General features: G+C 40.3%; 1 protein-coding gene across 1 annotated transcript; it reads left to right on the top strand.

The window, feature by feature from the left end:
* Positions 1-764: 764 nt before the first annotated feature.
* ibtk (inhibitor of Bruton agammaglobulinemia tyrosine kinase) lies at positions 765-21,909 on the top strand. The gene is made up of 29 exons (XM_067602310.1): positions 765-932; positions 1,506-2,437; positions 2,604-2,700; positions 3,046-3,170; positions 4,583-4,693; positions 6,271-6,441; positions 6,719-6,836; positions 7,173-7,353; positions 8,259-8,382; positions 8,700-8,877; positions 9,121-9,274; positions 10,028-10,412; positions 11,179-11,435; positions 11,524-11,610; positions 11,721-11,803; positions 12,038-12,075; positions 12,189-12,285; positions 12,433-12,534; positions 13,260-13,377; positions 13,638-13,698; positions 14,500-14,627; positions 14,969-15,081; positions 15,278-15,423; positions 15,756-15,874; positions 16,204-16,302; positions 16,439-16,597; positions 16,981-17,181; positions 20,082-20,214; positions 20,666-21,909. Exons 2-29 carry the CDS (start codon positions 2,114-2,116, stop codon positions 20,789-20,791), a joined length of 4,035 nt encoding a protein of 1,344 aa, XP_067458411.1. The 5' UTR covers positions 765-932; positions 1,506-2,113; the 3' UTR covers positions 20,792-21,909.

The following is a 21,909-nucleotide window of genomic DNA, read 5'->3' as shown; positions in this document are numbered from 1 at the left end:
CGACCCTCTCCTATTCTTAGCTGGGGTCAATGTGACAATCATCTGAGTATTTCAACCTGGATTGAGGCTGAAAGTGATACTGTACCCAGAATCTATCTAATGAGTATTATTCTCTATTAAATGAACAGATCATTATTTTGTCAGGACAAAGAAGGCATTATACGTCAAATACAGCTATAACATCAGTTTAGTTGGAGTTGTGTTATAAAAAGAGTTTAATGAAATCTTAAAGAAGTCAAATGTATGGGTCATATTTTCTATGACCCTTTCATTTGTGAGTGTCTTCATCATTTCAAGTGTTAATTGTAAAAAAACAAAAACAAAAAACAATAACAACAACAACAACAAACCCACGTACAATTTTATATTTGTGAGATACTTAATTTAAGAGAGGATAAACATCACCATTATGTAAGAATGCTGTGCTATTTTCACTGAAATGGTGAATGAGATTGAACTGTTGAGTCTTACATGAAGGGAATGTACTGTAACACACTTATAACAACATTTAATTAATTAATAATTAGGCTTTATTGCATTTTCGACATTATCTTTTTACATTTTTAGTTATTATAATATGTGGTTTTCTGATAAGATATTTATCATTAGTTCTAAAATTATGTTTCCAATATAAACGTTTAAAAAAAATTCCAATGACGTCATATTTACAGCAACAGCAAACTCTAAGCACAGCGAACACCCCCAAAAATCAACCAATAGGATCTTGGAATGTAAACGCTCTGACCAATCAGAAGTCTCGATGTTTGTTAGGCGTTTTTACCCAACCTGCAGGTTTCCAGGCGTTCAGTTCTGTCAAAATCTGCTCCAGTTAAAGAAAAAGCTAGCGTCGCATGATTGTAGTAATGACACAGTGGATGTACACCGCTGATGCAACTTTCTGCTTGTCCTCTTTCTTCTTTAACTAGCGGAAGGTAAGAAATGAATCGACGTTAATGTTCTTTAGCAACGCAGTGCGCTAATGCTAACGTGCGATGATGTGTCAGTGAAGCTATGTGGGAAATGGGATATATACCGGTTAGGTTAAGCTTATCCTAATAAAGAAATTGGATTAAATAGCTCAAAACAGCTCAGTTTTCTAAACCAGAACATAAGGGCAATGAATTGGGATGCAGCCAACATGGAAAGCTAACCAGCTCATAACATTGGGCTAACTTGGCATGTTACATAATCCTGATGCTTAGTCAACGTTACGATCCTCCCTTATTAACGTTAGTGCATTTTCTCCACATAATATAACCCATATGCAAAGTCTAAATCTAAGAGTGTCGATCTTATTTGCAGAGCCTTGTCATATCTGTCAACTCAGCTGATTTTTGCAGTTTATCTTGGTCAGTAAGTAGGCCAAACTTGCTTTGAGCTTTGCACTTGCAGACTCGGACCCCTCAACTGCATCTTGCAAAAGCTGTTTTTGAAATGTGGTCTGTATGTGTAAACAGAATTTTAATTTAGGTGCTCTTTCATTGATCATGCTCTTTCTTCCTCAGGTGCACTCTACAATTATGGAGTTTTGAAAAGCAAAGTGAGAATTTTGGGGGGAAAGGGGGCCTTTCCCCTCAAATTTGGTGGTTGGACTGCTGGATGAGAAGGTCAGAGGGTTGTTGATACTGTTGCCTTTTGTAAATTATTTAAAGAGTACATAGAGGAAAAACTATTTTTGCAAACATTGAAATGTACGATTTTGTATAAAACACATAGGACGTTTCGTATTTATTGAATTCTTGATGCCATTGTATGCTGCAAGCACCTTAGGTTGTGTTCACTTTGTGGTCGAAATGGTGGATTGAAGCAAGTCACACAAAGGCTTTGGGGTCGCTAGGGTGCGGTGGAACCTCAACACAAGCACAATTCTAGCACTCCAAAACCATCTCGACCTTTTGTTGTTACATTTTTTTTTTTTGTCACCTTATGTACTTTTTTTCTTCTTGGAGGGCAGCTCTGTTACAAAACACATTTTAACTGATATAGTTTTGGGTTATATCCCTGCATTGTGTTGTTTTTGAGTTTCTTTGCAATTGTGGGTGGTGGGCTGTCAGAGGGACTGTGTAATAAGAAAGGGAGAAGGGTTCGCTGCGAGGATTCGGCGGAGGTCAGGATGAGTCTGGCACTGCCGGACTGCAGCCCCAAATGCCGCTCACTGCAGCATGCGGACGAGGTGGTAGCAGCACTGACGGGCGGCTCTGAGGGGCAGCTGCGGGCCTTCTTGACCTCACACTGTCACAATGCGGCCACCTTGCGGGATGCCTTTGGTCGCACAGCCCTGCACCTGGCAGCCTCGCTGGGTAAGAAGGCCCTGCTGGAGTGGCTGCTGGAGAGTAAGAGTGCTGATCTGATGGTGAAGGATAAGGAATCAGGCTGGACCGCTGTGCACCGCAGCGCCTTCTACGGACAGATCCACTGTCTCATTTCTCTGGTCAAGGTATGTGTTTAAGGTGGACCACCTAAACATGTTCTGTTTTTATCAAGCGTCAGAAATAAAGCATATAAACAAGGTAAAGCCAAATGGTGCCAAAAGTGTAGGGCGTAAAGGTCATTTCCAAGAGTTTGACCTCCATCTGAGCTTTTGTTTCTTAACTTTGTTTCAGCATGGCGGACTCCTCTCCACTCAGGACAAGGAGGGTCTCTCTGCTCTGGACCTGACAATGAAGGACCGACCAACACACGTTGTGTTTAAAAACACTGGTAAGAAAAACTGATGCCCTCTGCACATGAGTTGACATTGTACACCAATATGATGCAGTAGTAACTCCTTCAGTTTTGGGCTTGTCAAGAGGCTTATGAGCGTCATGGTGACTCATTTATTTCACATTTGTACATGCATGAGATCGAATTCTGCCTGTGCAATATCAGATTTCCTTCTAGCCATTAGGATGTGTTTTCACAATATATATGACAAGAGGACTTCCTGGAAGCTGAGCAGGACATCCTCTTTTTAATGGTAGAAAAAACCAGTGGTTTAAGTCAAACTTTAGGAGGAGACGGTGTTGCGGCTGTGCTGGTGATTGTGTTTTTTCTTCCGCTTTACAGACCCAACTGAAGTATACACGTGGGGAAACAATACCAATTTCAGTCTTGGGCATGGTAATCAGGAGAGCCGACAGCACCCTGAGCTAGTCGATGTGTTTGCCAGGACTGGAGTTTACATCAAGCAGGTAGGCTAACAACACACTGTTGTTGTCTCAGATCTCTGGGGAATAAGAGAGTGTTTTCCACAATCCTGTCGAGACTTCAGCTGAGGACTTCCCCACCCTGAAAACCCCACTTGCATGCGCCTCCGTCACACCAATTATGGCCTTAAGCTTAGACTCTATGTGAACATGTGTTACATGAAAAAAAGCCAATGCACATGGGCTCTTCAGATAAGGCACACCACCTAGGTAAACCAGCAAAAACACCCCCTCCCCAGTGTCCTGTATTACACAACCGTCTCCTTAGGGTAGATGAGCATTTGTATTAAAAAAAAAAATGTTTTTCCTCTAAGCATGGCTCATACTTTCTTGGTGAAACCACAGCTGTGGGAATATTGGCATTGCTTGAGAGGTACAAATTGTATTTCTTTTTATAAATGAAGTAAGTTGTGATACAGCCACAGTATTTTAGGCATAGTTGTTCTTAGTTATATTTGGACTGGAGGTGGAATATAAGAAAAAAAGATGCTTCGGTTGGCATCAGAGTCAAACAGAGGGCAGAGTCGGTGTGTCAAGTATGGAGCGATTGGGTTTGTCTTCTTCTTTGTAGTCTTAATTTGTGACTTTGTTGAGCTGGTGTGTGCATGGTTAAGCCATGCTGCCAGGCTGTGCCAGCCTGGCTACAATTTCATGCACTTGTCATGTGAATGCTCTTAGTGTGATTAATACAGCTGCTGGCACCAGTGCAGCTACCCTCAGTAGTGTTTGTACACACCGGATGCTGGTTATACTAGAATGACCTGTTCTTAAGACCTGGCATTTGTAAGCAGATATGTGGTTTGTGCATTTGGTATGAAAAGATTGATCTGGGCTTACATGTCACTATTTTATTACTGTTTACAGAAGAAACCCTGTGTTTTGTTTTTTTTTGGCCAGCTGCACTTGTCATGCAGAGTAATTTCATGAAGCGTAGAGAACAGATGGATCTCATTTCATGACCACACAATGACCCAGTGGCACAGCATATAGTCTTTGTCTTTCTAGTCCAATCCAGCAGGTGCCAGAGGTTAAATATTAATTCCACAATGACATGTTTTTAATTAAATGAACCACTATGATGTGTACGCGTGTGTGTGAATGTCCACATCAATGTGATACTTTGGGAAACATCCCTGTGTTCTATTGAAGGCTTGAGGGGAGCAATGTATTAGTAATGATGTTTGCTTTTCCACTTGTGCCCTGCCCTTTATTGGCATAGTGTTTTACCATCACTACAAGAGGGCTTGGCTGAGGGACATGGAAAGAGATGCACCGCAGCCTCTGCTATGAGGTCAAAATTACAATAACAAGAGTCTTAATCAGCACAAAAACAGTACCTCAGACACACATTCAAGACATCACACTTATGTTCATGTTTAATCTCCTTCTCCTTTTAGGTGGTCCTGTGCAAGTTCCACTCTGTGTTCCTGTCTCAGAAAGGCCAGGTGTTCACCTGTGGGCATGGACAGGGAGGACGACTTGGTCATGGAGATGAACAGACTTATCTGGTAAGTCTTCCTCTGGCATCATGTAGGTACAACCTTATATAAAAGTAACTGAACACTGATATATTCAGCGGTGGTTCAGTGTGTTATCATTCTTTGTGAACTGGAAAAAAAAAACACGAAGGAATGTTAAGTTTAGGCTTACATATCAGGGCTTTAAATACTACCGAATGTTACTAATTTATTTATCAATTTCAGCCAGTCATGTTGTCCAAAACTGATTAAAAACATTGTGGTCCCTCCCTCACCACAGCTACATAAACAGAGTCTGTAAAATCTGCAATGAAATATTCCTTAAAGAGCTGCTGACCCTTTCGCTCAGTTTTAGACTGGAGATGAGTTTAGTTAGTTAGTGCAGATTCAGTGTCTAAATGCTAGTCTTGATGTGTCTCCATTCTGAGAAGAAGACATTCCTGTTTGGAAACTGATTGTTTTGGTGTGAAAAGTGAAAGTGAAAGGAGTGTTGGCTCTTGGAACTTTAAGTCTAAAAAATGTTTGTGCCACAAAATGATAAGGCACGGCATTGGTGGTGGCTGAGATAAAAGGCAAAAAAATGTCTTTATCAGTTTAGGTGGAGCAGGCACCATCATCTTCTCTGCAATCCATGTTGGATAATATGAAAAATAAGTGATTTGCTCGATGTAAATAAGGAGAGCCTCATGTGAGTCCCTGCATGAAAAATCCTGTTTTAACTTCACTTACATTTTTACCATCTCACCTGACATGAATTTACATATAAAACATCAAATACATTTATTGTGAAGTAACTGTCGAGTTAGTACCAACAGTAGTTTTATGCATTAAAGCATAAGTCTGGAGTTATCTGTTGTTTTCTTATTGTCAACAAATCTTGTGAAAAGACTGAAAACCAACAATATGTTAGTCCGTCTCTTAATACTTTCTAACTTTTCTGACCCGTCTGTGGCTCTCAGACCCAAGTCCTTTCTCCTCCACAGGAGATGTAAATCTTTAAAAATAGGTAAAAAAAAAAAAAAAAAAATTCTATAGTTTTATTTTTAAACAACTGGGAAATGTAGTTTTTAGCAAAGATTACGCAAACAGGGCTAAATCATGTATTTGTCGTGGACTGTTTTAAGCCGTGGATTAATACACATTTGATGCATAGCATTTATAGCAGCAGGATGGTTTATGTGAGACTGATTCAAAATAAACTGCAGCGTCCATGTTGATGTTAATGAAAGAACATCTGACCAAGTGCAACAGTGTGACATGTTTTAATCGTTTTTGGACAACAATAGATCTTTGTGCTCTCTGGCTTTGAATACACAGAAAATACTATCTACTAGGATCAATTCATTGTTGGAAAACTACAGGACTCCTGCTCTGACAATGCCATTTGAATGACTGATAGTTTAAATAAGGCAGTACTGTACACAGAGGATTGCTCTTGTGCACAAAATGTAGGCAAAGTACTCAGTCACAAGTAAATGTAGAGGAAACAATCTTCAATACCTCTTATTGGTCAAACCCAAAGAGACCTCATTAAACTGTTTAGCAGTGAGTTTGGGCTGTTGAAATGTCTGTTTTTTTCTCATCTTTTTCACTATGTTGTCACTCAGGTTCCTCGGATGGTGGAGGGTCTGATGTCCCACCACTGCTCCCAGGTGGCAGCGGCTAAAGACCACACGGTAGTGCTGACAGAGGAAGGCTACGTTTACACTTTTGGCCTCAACACCTTCCACCAGCTAGGTTTGGCTCCTCCTCCAGCCTCTGCACATGTTCCTAAACAGGTAGGATGTAGCAGATGATGATGAGGAGTGATGAAGATGGGCAGCATGTAACAAGCATTGATTGTAAGCTAAATGAGATTGAATCACTGTGGTGTATGAAATGATAAATATGAAGATTTCTTAAATCAGTTGTCTGTTTAATAGGGTGTATGTGTCTTTTGGAGATTTAATAGTATTTTTCCAACCAGTACTGTGGAAACTACTGTCTGCTATGTTGAGTCTAGAAACTCATATTTCTTTATACTATAGTTTCAGTGTCTCTGTGCTGTGTATGTAGGTGTTCTCCAAGACGCTGAAAGGGAGGACAGTGATTGGAGTTGCAGCAGGAAGGTTCCATACAGTGCTGTGGACCAGGGAGGCTGTCTATACAATGGGACTCAATGGAGGGCAACTGGGTACGTCTCAACATTGAAACGTCCTTTAAACATCACTATAAATTTAGTGATGTTTCTTTCTGATGTGACTGAAGTACTGATGTAAATCTGAGCATGTGAAGATGAAACTCACCACCTGCGTTATGCTTAAGTGTTACCATGCCAGAGTAAAAGTAGAGAGTCAAATATTTTGCGGGCGTATCTTCCATAGTGAGTAATGATCTTGATGTCATGGTAGAATTATTATTTTTATTGATCCATTTTTTTCAGTAAAATGCTAGTATTGGATATATATTTGGACAACTGGATATAGTATTAATGCATAGTATCTATACTTAATTGTGATTTGATTTTCAGGTTACCTGCTGGACCCCAACGGGGAGAAGTGTGTGACAGCTCCTCGGCAGGTATCAGCCCTGCACCACAAGGATGTTACCATAGCAATGGCTGCTGCAAGCGATGGAGCAACAGTAGTTGTGACTGAGAAGGGGGACGTCTACCTGTTGGCTGACTACCAGTGCAAAAAAATGGCTTCAAGGTGAATAAAAGAATAGGACTTAAACCACCTCCTCATTACACAGAAAAACTAGACAGAGTCAATCTTATTTTCTCGAAGCAAGTAACATTTTGAAAGCAGGGTGACAGTTCATTAATGTTTTTGTTATAAGTGCAGTTAAACAAATTTTTATTGTCCTGTTATACACTGTCTGAGATATGAAAATACTACATCACATGCACAGTGTGTAAATTCCCTGTTTCAGCCCACGATTCATTCATAAGAAACAAAACACTGCACCGTAAGATGTCAGACAGAGACCAATGATGCAGGTAGTTGTAAGCCATATGTAAAAACTGTGTAATATAATGCCTTGCTTATAGATGGAAGTGCTACGTGCAGCCTGTTCAAACCAACAGGGCACTGTCGCTCTGTATCACACTCATACTGAGCTGCATGTGAAGGCAGTTTTTTGTTTGGGAGCGCCTGCGGTACTCTAATCAGACCTAATTTGAATGACAGCTGATAGCAAATCACCCGTTAAATTGACAGCTTTGTGCTCTCATCTTCTTCTCTGATTGGCATTGTGTAGTTCTGTGACTATGCGGAGAGGGAAGTAGGGCCAGGAATGCACCTTTCTATTAAAAAACACAACATTGAATTTTAACTGTATGCAAATGAAATCAACTGATTATTAAACGAGCATCCTTCACCTAACAATGTAGATCTTAACCCGTAGTTAAGCAAAGTGATTAATGTAGTACATTATACTTAAATACTGACAAGAGTATGTCATTCACATGCATGTCTGTGTTGTATATTTTAGTTTCGGTGATGTCTGTAACATAACTGTTATGCAATCATGAAAGTTTGACAGACGCACCTTTTGAATGTGACAGTTAATATTCTTTTTTTGCTGATGAACTTTTTGGCTTTGTTATGTTCAGGCAGCTCAACATCAAGAAGGTCCTGGTCAGCGGCGGGAGTCTGGACCACCGTGTGGATCCACAGATTCTGAATGAGGGAGGAGGGCAAAAGGTGGCCATCTTGGCTTTAGATGAAGCTGGGAGGGTAAGTACATTCAATAAGTATAAATGGAAATGCTTTTCATTTTGCTTTTGAGGCACCTGGTAGGGAGAAATCAGTTATGGAGCAACAGAACTGTGGGTGAATCTCACTTCTGCCTCAGTTTCTAAATGTTGACATTGTTATTTTTAACATTTCTTTGCTTCCCCGATTGTTATCTAACCTATGGCGCATAGTAGACAGTTATACAATCCCAAACCAGTCTTTCCTATACGAGGTGCTACAGATGAAATAGTGACTAAGACTTGTCTATGTAACTTTTCATCAATTCTCTCTCTCTTGTATTTTTCCACCTCTGTCAGGTGTTTTGCTGGCGTTCTTCCGGCTGCTCGGTGAGACAGTGCCGGTGGGCATATGGGCGTCAGGTTTTCATGTCGGACATAGCGCTCAGCAAAAACGGCATGATGTTTGTGACTCAGGAGGGGGAGGGCTTCAGTGGAGTGTGGGCCGGAGAATATAAGAAGTACGGAGAGAAGAAAGGTGAGGAATTTAGGAACATGGTATACTGAAACACTGAGTTGTCAAAATGTTTTGCTATAGTTATTTCTTTTGATGCTTGTATTGATCACATCCATCACTTCATTTGGTCTGACAGTAAAATAAGAATATGTTTATCATTTATTGCCAATTTACAAACTGCTTAATAAAAAGACTGACATAATTTTTTATTCTATACAGAATATAATTCTAAATCTGATCTGCATGCTTCTTGTAATCTTGCAGACGTCAGTGTCGAGGTTTGTGGCCACTCAGACGCTGGCACAGTGTACGAGCGTATTCGTCTGGAGAAACTGCCCTACGTCCACAGAGCTGTGAACATCACCATGGACTCTAAAGGTCGAAATTTTGGAGTGCTCCAGGCCGACCCCAAAACAAGGTACATCATCTCCCTCGATACAGAGAAATACTGCACACAATCGAGTAAAGAAGTCATAAGAAAGGAAAAAATTGCATTATAAGCTGACAGTCCATTAGTTCAAAAAAAAAAAAAAAAGAAATCACCAAAATGTTTTTTTTACCAGTGGAGTACTGCCTGAGAGAAATAAAAAGATAAGCAATTTTTAGTATATGTTTCTTCTTTATCATCCTCCTCATTCAACTAACATGCTTTTGATCATCCACACTGGAATTAAAAAAACTATAAGAGTCTTATTACTGTTACTTTGACTTGCTCTTTACAAGCTTTGGTATCCTTGTGGCTAAGCATGTGTTGACAAACCATCTAAATTTAAAACTACTAAGTAGTAAAGGGGAAAAGAGTATTCAGAGAAATGACAGAATATCTATATCTAGACATGATCAGCATTGAACAGGTTGCTCTGCCATCTAGAGGTGGAAACCTGGACCTTCTTATCAAGAGGTAAAGCATAGAAGATATCTACTTTAAAAGCCTTGTTTCCCCAGTGACTACGTGATGATTTAAGACCAAATGTTATGTTGTCATATTTAGTCAGTTGGGTATAACTCTAAATAGAGGAATATTTGTCTTATCTTGCTTGAGTGTCGTTATCTTTATTTTTAGATCTTTTCCCTGCTGATAACATACTACTTTACTGGAGTCATGGAAGCTTCTCACCCCTTTTTCTATGATACTATTAATCATATCGCTTGATATTTCCACCCTGTGCAGCTTGTATGAGATTCCCAGCATTTCTCCATCCTCCTTCTCCCAACACTTCCGGAGCCTCTTGGATGAGGCGGATGAAATGGACAGCATACACGATGTGACGCTTCAGGCTGGTGATCGCACCTTCTCGGCCCACAAATACATCCTGTCCATGAGGTCCGAGTTCTTCCGGAAACAGTTCATGGCCGAGTGTCACGAGATCGACGAGGAGCTCGATAGAGAAGTGAGGAAGAGTGAAGACGCCGTGGGCTGCGATTTACTCATTTTGGAGAAGGTCCCACCGGACATGCTGGAATATGCCCTGCACTTCATCTACACAGACTCCTGTGAGCTGCTGGTGCACGGGGCCCGACCGAGAGCCTCAGTGGCCCTGACAGGACAAAACCAGGTGAGGAAAAGAATGAAATCTTGGGCCATCATTCACCTAACTGTTAGGATGATGTTACTATGTGTGCCTAACCCTTAAAGAAGTGTTACTGCAAAGTTTAGAAGGACTAACATGATGCATATTCCTTAAAAGCTGTATTCCAGTTCCTCATCTACAGTGGGTCTCCGGTTAGAGAGATAGACACAGATGCTCAGTATCAGGCACAATTGCAGAAACAGGTGTAACAGCTTCCTACTGTATGTAAGTAGGTATGTGCGTATGTTATATGGAATAATAATCACAATAATAAACAATAGTGAGTCAATATAACAGTAAAACTGACACAAATCAATACAAACTGTCACATTAGCATAACTTAGCATTAGCATGCTACACTCACAAGTTAGCCTTAGCGCATTAGCCTATTAGTAGTCATGTGAAAATGGTTTGGCTTTAGTCTACTCAAAGAAATATAACTGGGAACAAACAAACTCTCTCATTAGCCCAAAACACAGTAAACCATGACCACAAATCACCAACGTAGCTGAAACATGTTTACTTAACAAACTTCCAGCTGCTCATTCACGCATACAGTGTTCATTCCTTGGCAGTCTCGAGTGCCAATTCTTGACCCCAGTCCTCGCTGAGTCATCCTACCTAATACCTGTCAGTTTTTCCCTCATTTACCTGGTTTATACTGTGGGAATTCAGTACAGTTACCTCTCATTCAGCTGTGGTTATTTCATGAAGCGTGTGTTCCACTCACTCGCTCTGTTGTCTTGGCCAGGATTCAGAGCAGGAGAGGCTTATCAGCAGCCTGCAGGACTTGGGCCTCAGAGGTCGCTCAGCCCTCGAGGTGTACCGCTCCCTCCCCCCTGCAACCAAAGGAGATGGTGACAAGGCCAAGAGCAAGGGCTCCAAGCCTGCTAAGAAGGGGAAAGGAGGCAAAGGTGACAAGGCCGGAGCTAACGAGGGAGGGGCCAATCCTGTAAAAAACTTACAGGGCATTGCAAAGAAGCTGGGCATGGGCAGCCTGTCTGCACGGTGAGAAACAGAGCGTGATCTAAACCCTGACGCAGTATCAGATACGGTGTCATTTCTTGTTAATCGTGCTTTCTTTACTTCCCGACAGACTGGATGGAGTCAAATATGAAAGTGGAAAGATCAATGTTACACACAAGAAAACTGGCAACAAACTCAAATTCAACCAGAAAAAATGGTAAGTATACAAGTGTTTATTAACAGTTGTTACGACAGAATAGATTCTAGATAATACATTTGATATGAAAATGTCAGTCTACTGAGATTTGTCTTTTTGTGTCTCCACAGCTCCTACCTTTGTGATGTCACCCTGAAATCTGAAGATGGTAAAGAGTTTCCGTGTCACAAGAGTGTACTCTGTGCGAGACTAGGTAAGATGGGCCAACGCTTCATCAACAAAGACACACATACAACAACGTTTCTAATAATGTACATTCATAGAAACTATAAGTGTGTGTAAATGTATGTAAAATGTGTAGCATATGTGCCATTAGATGTGTAGGAAAAAAAAATGAATGAACCTCACAAGCATGCCAAACAAGTTCTATATCGCCTGTAATCTAAAAGTAGCAATGTTTTTATTTTCATGTCCGTCTTCTCTGCAGAATACTTCCACAGTATGCTTGGAAACCCCTGGATTGAGGTGTGTTGGTATTTCGTGCTGCTTCATTCTTTAATCAGTGTGTAACTGTTTAAAAACCTTGTGATATCATCGCTGTTTCATTGACATAATCATACTGTCTTATCTCCTCTCAGGCCACATCCTGTTCTGCACTGGAGATGCCCACTAGCTCAGAGATTCTGCAGGTCATTCTCGAGTATATTTACACAGATGAGTCTCCCACCATTAAAGGTAGCTTCTCAAATTTTATGTTGGCTGACAGCACATTTTGATTATGTATTTCTATGATGATGTATTAGTTATAAACACTGAATTTGTATGAACAGTAAAAAGAAATATATTAACGGAAGTCGTCGTTGTCCTCTTTCCCCCCGACAGAGTCTTTGAATGTAGAGTTTGTCTGCAACGTTCTGGTTGTAGCTGACCAGCTGCTCGTCACACGCCTGAAGGAGATGTGTGAGGTCGTCATCACTGAGAACCGTATGTCCTATCTGTCTTATTCCTTTATCCTTCCTGCTAGAGTCGTTTTGCCCTTTTACTTTATTTTGACATAGTGGTGCATTAATGTCATGTGGAAGTAACAATTTGATAGATTTTGAAGGTTAAAAGCAACAGTTTAAAAGTATGTCATGCTTTGTGGTAGTTTTAAAGCCATCAGAAACACTTTGATAGAGGTTCTCTGCAAACTATGTAGTTCTCGCGTTCCTACAATATGCACTTTATCTGATATGAAATCTGATTTGGCTATGTGTTGATTAAAATGAGCGATAAGTGACTGATAATTTGGAAGTTCTTGTAACCTAAATTAATATTGATACATACAACTGGGGCACAGTGAAGTGACAGTGTTTGAAACACAGTAATAACTACTAACAGAATGCTGTTCATTCTTTTATTCAGTTTCCTAAGAGACTTGATCCGGTGTTGTCTTAAAGTTCAACATGTTGCATCATCTACAGCTGGCCAGTCCATGTGTATTAATATCATAAATATCAACTAAACAACAAGTTTGGCTTAGAATGCAGGAAGCATCAACTACAGATGTTTTCATGCATTTCCCCTTTTAAAAGTTGTGCCTACAAATTATATATGATGTGAATGCAACATTATTATAGAAAAGAAATCAGTAGAAAAGAATATTATCACACATAATTGCATAATTTTAAACATTTCTTTCATGAAGCTGCTTGCTTTGCTCTTGTCAGTGACTCTGAAGAACGCTGCAGAGCTGCTGGAGTTTGCCACCGTGTACAACGCCGAACAGCTGAAACTCTCCTGCCTCCAGTTCATTGTGCTCAACATGGCCGCCCTGCTGGAGTCCAAGTGAGAAACAGAATCATAACCTTGCATGAATTTTGAAAGATCTTTTAATACAATTTGATTTAGAACATTTCAGCTTTTCATTTTATTTTGTTTATATATATATTTGTTTATAACTGCACTGCAGTAAATTTGGGAGCAGGGACATTTTGATAAATTCAGCAGGACAAATACTTGCTCCAACAGGAGAAAACTAAAAATATTTCTTCTCCTGTTTGTGTGTGTGTCTTCTCTTTTGTTTCGTTTTTTTGTGCTGCCCTCAGAGCGCTGGATATTCTTAGTGATGAAGTGCTGGTGGAGCTTTCTGCAGCCTACCGGAGGATGGTGAGTCACCTCACTCCTCCCCTGCAAGCATCCCAGTCTGTGTCATACTTTCCAACACTTTAATGTTTGTTTATCGTTGGTCTTTTTTTCAGTAAAAAGGCATGAGAATGCAATACTATTAAACCGTGTCCAAGAAATCTAACAAATGTAACGCATCGCTAGAAACTGTTGGGTTTTGGTCTTACAATCAAAGAGACAAAAAACTAAATTTTACTCTTTCAACAATCATACAGAGAGAAATCCATCCTAGAGAGCAGAGAAATCCATTTCTCTCACAGTAGCTGCCTCAGGAGACAGTAGCTACAAGACAATTTTTGTCTTGCATAAAAGGAGTGACTCTCGGGAAAAACTCATGTAACTATTGTTTTTGTTCCCATAACTTGCAGCTGAATGCAGCAAATTCTCACACACACTTTAGAGCTGTGGGAAATGTTCGGGAATAGAAAAGCATCATGAAAGTAAATCAAAATATGCAATGACTAAATAACTCACAACATGTGTTAAACATCGTAGATTAATGTGATGAGCAGTGTCAGAGGCACTCAGGGTGAGATTTTTCCTTTTAAGGCTGCCAATGACGCCCACAGTTTGTTTTAATGTATTTATTTATTTTTGGCACATGGTTAACATTGGAATATTTGGTGTATGAAATCAGTATGCGGTATTTCTATTTCATTTGGAAAATCATTTTTATTTTGTGTACAGTCGATACTTAAGGACACCTTGTGCTGACGATGCTTCACTGAGAGTGAACAATAGTCTATGATAGTGTTTTTTAATAGTTTTCCACATATATTACAGATCCCAGCCATGCAAAAGAGGATTATCACCCCGTACCCAGGTGCTCCAGACCTCAGTGTGTATGAGGATGAGGATTTGGACTCGGCGTTCAGCCCCAAACCAGAAGCAGAACTGGATCACTCCTGCAGGTACACAAGCAGAAATCAGTTCCAGTATCTTCATTTTAATTCTCGGTGTGCTTGTTTTCTTATTGGGCAGCTGTGCAGAGTTTTGTAGTTTTGTAAATGTCTTAATAGATTACATTTGGTTTTTAAAAAGAAACTCGTGCTTTTACAATCCTCTTCAAATTGTTTTTCTAACATGGGTACAGACTAATGAACCGCAAAGTTGTATATACTAAAGATATACAGTTTACAAAAGGAGCTAACTAGCATGTCTGCAAGTCCTTGAAAAGCCGCTTTAACATCTTTAAAGATTGTTGGCCCTCAAAAATGTATGTCACTGATTGTATAAAACTGTCCTCCCTCAGGGAAATACTTTTAAAGAAGGCCAAGATGAAGGCGAAAAAGAAACCAAGGCGACGCTCTGACAGCTCAGGGGGCTACACTCTCTCTGATATCATCCAAAGCCCTACTGCTGCAGGTATACTGTACAAACACACACACACACACAGAAAAAAAAATACTATCATGTTACACTCAAAACATATTCACACATTATGATAAACTACACCAAAGTCTTTTCTTTATGTCTCACATCCATCAGTTCCCTTTTAAAGCATTTGGTTATTTTTAGGTAATACGTAATAATTTCACTATCACACTCTGTCCCCTCTCAGTGGTTTCCCCGTGTCTGGTGAAGTCAGGAAAGGCCAACTCCACCGAGTCCCTGCAGGAGCTGCTCACGTCGGACTCAGAGGGCAGCTGCATGGGAGTGGGCAGTCCCCGAGACATGCAGTCACCCGTCTTCCATGACAGAGCGGAGGTTAGTATATGACCAATATAACAATCATATACATTTACTTCATTAAACAATGACACATATTTTTATATGTGACATTGTGCAAGTACAAGACGTGTGCTACTTTCTGTTGGTCCATCACAAAATGATTACAAAAAGTAAAACTCCACTTGTGCTCAAGGAATTGCATGATCATGGTAGATTAACAGAAATTGGCTTGCAGGTAAACAAGTGTTTGTTATTATAATCAGTGGTAGGTGAGGTTTAATAAAACAATGTTATAAAGCCTGCACAGCTAGACTGAAGGAGCTAAAGTTACATTCGTTCATTAGAACCGGTCTGTTTCTCATCGGCAGGATGAGAAGGCTTTCAGTCAGAGGCTAAAGACCCCACCCAGCACCCCGACCTCCCTGAGGAATGGCCTCCCAACTCCCCCCAACTCTGCTCCACAAATCATCCCCAAACTCCTTCCCAGGTAAGATGGACTGGACTAAATCTTACTTTTTATTCTTCTTCTCCCTATAAAAATGCTGGAGGCAAAACGTTCACAAGGCAAAGTTGACTTATTTTATATGCTTTGAAAAGCAGGTTTGAAATTTGATACACGCTTTCTGATGAAATCTGGTATTAGGAAATCTGGTATAACTCTGACTTCAACAACAGACCTAATATCCTCCCACTTCATTTTGAAGAGGAGGTTTGGAGAAAGAAGCAAATTTTTCGACCATAGTTAATAAAAAAACTTTTGTAAATTGAGCTGTATGTCCTACGTAGAATGTGTGACTGTGTTATTACAATCTACAGTCCTGCTCGTCCGCCCCCGGTCATGGATCTGAGAACCATCATGGACATGGAAGCCAACTCTCTGCAGCCCCTCGGAGCAACTCCTAAAAGCCCTGGAAGGTACAAGACGTGAGGAGATGATTTACAAACAATTTACAGTGACTGTTTACTCTGTACTGCAACACATGACTGACCTTTTTTTTTTTCACTGTTATTCACTTCAACTAACTGCACATAATTTTCCGCCTGCCTGCAGTGTCAGCACCATCAGCAAGCACTCCCCTGTTCCCACTAAACTGTCCCAGAAGCAGAGGAAGATGCTGGCCATGGCCAACAAGGAGGCCAGTGTGGAGTCCACGGCATCCAAACCCGCCCCCATAGTCACCCCATCCAAAAGCAGCAGTGGGAAGGCCTGGTGAGTGAACCCGAATATGGAGACCACTGACACAACACGTCATGAAATAACTTCCTGGTTCCTCTTGATGGGTTTATAGTCTCACCGGTATAACAGATAGTTTCGTATATCTACAAGTTAGAACTACATGGGTGCTAAACAGAGATGGGTCAAACAAAAGAAAATGCATTTTGTAGTAGTTCCTGTATTTAATGATGACTTTTTATTTAAAAAGGTTGTCAGTGGATATTTGTCACCATAGTTTTCGTCAATGTAATAAACACTGTTCACGCCGATTCTTGAAACTCATAAAGAAGGTCCGCCGAATAGGAGCAGAAGTAGTGAAAGTGCCACCACCTTTTTATTTTGAATCAATGTTTCACGCCCTTCATCTCCATCTTCAGGGCAACAGCAGTCCAGTCCCCGCCCTCCTCATGCTCATTTCGGGCTCTGCTGGAGGAGGAGGAGAACCGCTTGATCAGATTGGGGCAAACAGGAGCCCAGAGGAGCCAGAGTGCCCAGGGGTCCCCTGTCAGTGCTACTCCTACTAGTAGAAGGGTCACATTCAAATGTGCTGACAGCAGCGAGCCAGAGAGACCCACTGGGTAAGAATGGTGCCTTCACACAACACACACCAGAGAGGTCGACCGCATGTAGACTGTACTGCTGTTTACCACTTGGAGGCGCTGTTGAGGTGTCTTCATAAAACTGCTGTTAGGGTTTTTAAAAAAAAAAAAAAAAAAAACACCAGCCCCCACATATACTATATATAAATATACAAGATACAGGATACCACATTTAACATATGACTAACCTTATTATAATACTTAATTATTTGTAATTAATTAATTCATTATGATACCCAAAATATAAAGCTTTTTTTTTTAATCCTGTGGAGCCAAAAACAGGAATAAAGATATGACACAAACACAGTGGTTTTGAAATTAAGACATAAAAAGGGAAGTAAAAATGAGTGTCTTCATAAAACTGCTGTTAAAAGCACCAACTCACACACACGCACACAATATATACAAGATACAGGATACCACTTTTAACTTAAAACTAACCTTATTATAATACTTTATTTAACAAAAACTTAATTTATATTTCTCTTAATTATTTTTCTCATCTCTTCAGCTCCAAAAAATACTCAAAAATGAAGTTTTTTTTAATCTTTTGGGGTTATTTGGAGATTAAAAACAGGAATAAAGATGTGACACAAACACAGTGGTTTTGAAATTAAAACACAAAAAAGGAAGTAACAATGACTGATTCCCCAGTGACAGTGGAAAAAAAAAAAAAAGTAAGTGTGGATGGACAAGTTGTCGAATGTAAGTGGCGACTGACAGGGTCTCCTCTCGTGAGACAGAAAGAGAGAGGCGTGATGCTCCGGTTAGAGTGAGGCGAACAGCTCTAAATGACCCGGTACAGCTGTGTTGACCTGCCCGCAGACACTGAGTCATCCTGACCTTTACAGCGGCTCCACACAGCTGGACAAACACGGCACACACACATACACACACACACACACACACACACACAGGATTGTGAGTTCAAGTCCATAAATATGTATTCTTTGTTGAATTATAGTCCATGAAGACAGAAAATCTTTTGTTCCGTATTATATTTATCTCTGATGCCAGCCCGTGTGAAAGAGACACATACATGTAATTGTGGAAGTGATAGTCACAATCAGTCTTTTCGTGTGATGAAATATCATGTTCCTAGTTTTTTTGTAAGTGCGTCTGATATTTTATCTGATATGATACTTCCTCCGCTGTATGTTTTTGCCCACGCTTCATGCTGCAATCTCTAGAGAAGACCACTAGATATTAAACAGTTGCGTGAGTCACTCTAGTGAAGCCGGTGATGTTAATCAGAATCGATAAGGGCAGCCCTCATGTCACACCACATCATACAGAACAGGGAGCAGGTTTCAGGTTCCTCGTGGTATTTGGATGAGCCGAGAGACAGACGACTTCAAGGCTCAGGAAGCAGCAGTAGCAGCGTCGTATATTCTCACATCTGCCTTCTGGGACCCTGTTTCCATATCCAAAGTCAAAATTAATACAGATGCTTTTATAATATTTTCACTTTGATTGAATGTCAACTTTTTTTTTTTTTTGCTTCGCTTACGTCTTCTGTGAATGTTTCCAGAGGTGTCTCTTTACATACATAGACTCTACTTTCCATACTACTTTAACATGCATCATCGTGACTGAAAAGGAACATATTTGGCCACAAGAAAAAAAGACATCACTTTAAGCACACACAAATCAGACTGCAGGGAGCTCATGTCATTTGCGTGACATGTTGTATTTTATATGTTGAATAGATGTTGAGGATCATCGTGGATAAGGGGAAGCAATACAAGTTTAGTTTTAGAGTCAAAGAATGTAAATATTCTGAGAGGAGGACATGTTCTGCAGTCTGGTTTTTGAGAGAAAGAAATATTACGTGTGTGTGAAGGCAAAGTTATTTATACAGCAGAATCCATACACAAGGCAGTTTCAAACATTTAAAACTTCAGAAGATGTGGGAAACAAACTTTAAAAGACTGACTTTAAAAATGTGAACATGTGTACACATTTAGAGGCAGTTCTGTGATGAAACTGAAGGCAGAAAAACAAAAAAAGCTATAAAGACAACATATGAAAGCAGCAGAGAATAGAGTTTTAAACCTGCTTTTTTAAAGGGCATTCAGAGTTGGGGCACAGCTTAACAATCTCTGGTAATTTGTTCCACAAGTTTGGTGTATAGTGACTGAATGAAGCTTCACTCTCTGGAACAACAAGCTTATTTTTGCAGAATCTCGCAGATCTTACAGGTCTTGGTGTCTCACATAGTACAAGCAGGTCAGTGATATATATTTGGGCCAAATCATTTACTGATTTAAATGGTCTGAAGAACTGGTGAGACGTGCTCTTTGTCTTTGCCGAGTTTTTTTTTTTTAATAAGATGAGCACTTGTGTTGCAGACTACAGAAAATTAACTTCAGTTTTGTCCCTTTAGAGTAAAAGAAACTTTTTGGACATCCAGTTATTAATAAGGTCAATGCTCTGAATCAGTTACTCAGGATGGAAGTCATCAGAAGAAAGTCACATGGAAAGCTGAGTATTGTCTGTGTAATTATGATAGGAAATACTGTTATTGTGAATCATCTTACCTCACCCAAGAATGTGAGGATTAAATAAAACAGGACCAAGAATTGGACCCTGTGGAACGCCTGATGAAGTCGTGTATTTAGACTGTAACTCTCCATTAAAGATGAAAAAAGTTTTGTTCTTGTAAATATGATTTAAACCTGCGTAGGACTGGTCCCATTAGTCCTACCCAATTTTCCGGTCTATAAACAATGTTTTTTAATACACTGTATCAAATGCAGCACTGCAGAAGAACAAGAATTGATGTCTTGCCTGTATCTAAGCTTATTTAAAACAACAGAGAGTAATACTACCCATCCTCACTCTCTCTCTCTCTTTAATTCATCTGTCTCTCCCCTCAGGCCCTGGGTGCTGGGAGCAGTGGGTAGCCCCCCCCTCTCCTCTCTGGTGACCTTTGCTTCCATAGTGGAGGAGGAGAAGCAGCAGGAAGCCGCACTGATCCGCAGCCGAGAGAAGCCGCTGGCCCTCATCCAGGTAACACGTCTTGTCCGTGTGCGTTAGTGCTTACACACTCACCTACGCACACACACACACACTCCTGCCACGACTGAATGTGTGAGTGAGTGACTACGTGCTTCAGGGTGATATTGCCACTGCACACGTCTCCTCTCATTCCTTATCTGGCAGATGTTTATCTAATGAACATCATACTCTATACAGTGCTAGTTAGAAATAAGGTGCCTTCAGTTGTGTCTTTTGACAGCCCTCTCTGCTCCCCTCCAGCTGCTGCCAGGCTTCTGTCAGCACCTTCATAAAGCACTTTTTTCCCCTGTGGCTTTCTGGTTACCATTATGTAAAACACTCTTATTATCATCAAGCTCTCAAAGTCAGCATTTTCTCCTTTCAACCTCAAATAAAGTGTGGTTTCTTTGCCCACAATACCCCCAATTTTGTCTCCTTTTCTTGTCTATTTCTGTCTCTCTAGATTGAAGAGCGGGCCATCCAAGACCTTCTGTTCCATTATAAGGCGCGCGACAACCCCGATGAACTGATAGTGGTGGAGAGGTCTTCCCGAGGTCCCATGGCAGCCCCAACCTGGAATAAACATTGATGTTTGACAGCACAGCCGCTACATAACATCAAAGTGAGAACATCCCCTGCAGTTGTCACTCAGTATTGTTGGCAGCTTCCCCCGAAATATCATCAGCTTCATCACATCCGTGTTGAGATGTACATTCAGACTCACTCAGCCCTGGTTGGGACGGGTCTGATGCAAATCTTGTTTCTGCAGTGTTACTTCAAGTTTTATTTGATTGCTGCTCAACATTTTGTTTGTTTGTTTGTGTGTGTGTGAGAGTGAAAGAGAGAATAAATGTTCATAATAACTGAATGTGGTCCTGATGAGACGTTTTGGGCTTGGGGTTACTTATGCATTTCTATATTTTTTTTTTTGTTGGGGTTATGTATCGCTTGGCAAACTAATAATACAAAATGTAAACAACCTTCCCAAATAAATATTATTAGTAATGTGAAGTTGAAGTTGCCAAAGAAACGAAAAGAAATGGAGATGTTCAAACCACTAAATGGGTCCAAACTCCATCACCTCGAGGGCTTGTATGTATGTGTGTTAAACCAGTGGAAGCTCTCAGTGATTAAGAAAGTAATAGTGCCAATTATCAACTGTGGCAGAGCATCAGCTGTACTTGAGAAGTAAATTGAGCTGTTTACCAAGGCAGTACGTTTAGTTTCTTTTTATGGTCCTTTTTTTTTTTTTTTCTCCATTAAAATCTACATTGCTTTGATTGGTTGCTTCAGCTGGTTTGCAGTGACAAGTTAATCTCGCTGGAATCAGTAAATGTGTATTTAATATGAATAAAATGCATATTTGTCATATTTAAAATGCTTTATTTCCTGCAGTTGAATGCTCAGTTGGGGTTGATTGTGTGGAACTGGCTTTCTAGCCTTTTGAAGTAAGTGTTTTAAAGAAGATGGTGTGCCTTTATCCAATAATGACCACATACAGCAGCTAGAGGATCATTTTTCTTCTTTATTTTCTTTCTTCATTATTTAGTTGTTCTCTTTTTTTGGAGCCAATGTCAGCTGTGTAGTTACCTCAGTTTTGGACCATGTAATCTCATCTTCAGATGATTGTGTGAGTGTGTGTGAGAGAGAGACTTAAGGATGTGAAGAGAAAATGGCATGCAATAAAATATCTCACCTGTGCAATGA

Source organism: Thunnus thynnus, chromosome 10, assembly GCF_963924715.1.
Source record: "Thunnus thynnus chromosome 10, fThuThy2.1, whole genome shotgun sequence".
In the NCBI taxonomy this organism is placed as follows: domain Eukaryota; kingdom Metazoa; phylum Chordata; class Actinopteri; order Scombriformes; family Scombridae; genus Thunnus; species Thunnus thynnus.
The sequence above is the reverse complement of the archived record's forward strand: the minus strand, read 5'-3'. Positions and strand labels throughout refer to the sequence as shown.

Excerpts from the sequence above, each read along its gene's own strand:
- ibtk (XM_067602310.1), top strand. The coding sequence starts at position 2,114 with ATGAGTCTGGCACTGCCGGACTGCAGCCCCAAATGCCGCTCACTGCAG. Across the intron at positions 17,182-20,081 it reads GAGCCAGAGAGACCCACTGG|GCCCTGGGTGCTGGGAGCAG; the intron begins GTAAGAATGGTG and ends CTCTCCCCTCAG. Across the intron at positions 20,215-20,665 it reads AGCCGCTGGCCCTCATCCAG|ATTGAAGAGCGGGCCATCCA; the intron begins GTAACACGTCTT and ends CTGTCTCTCTAG.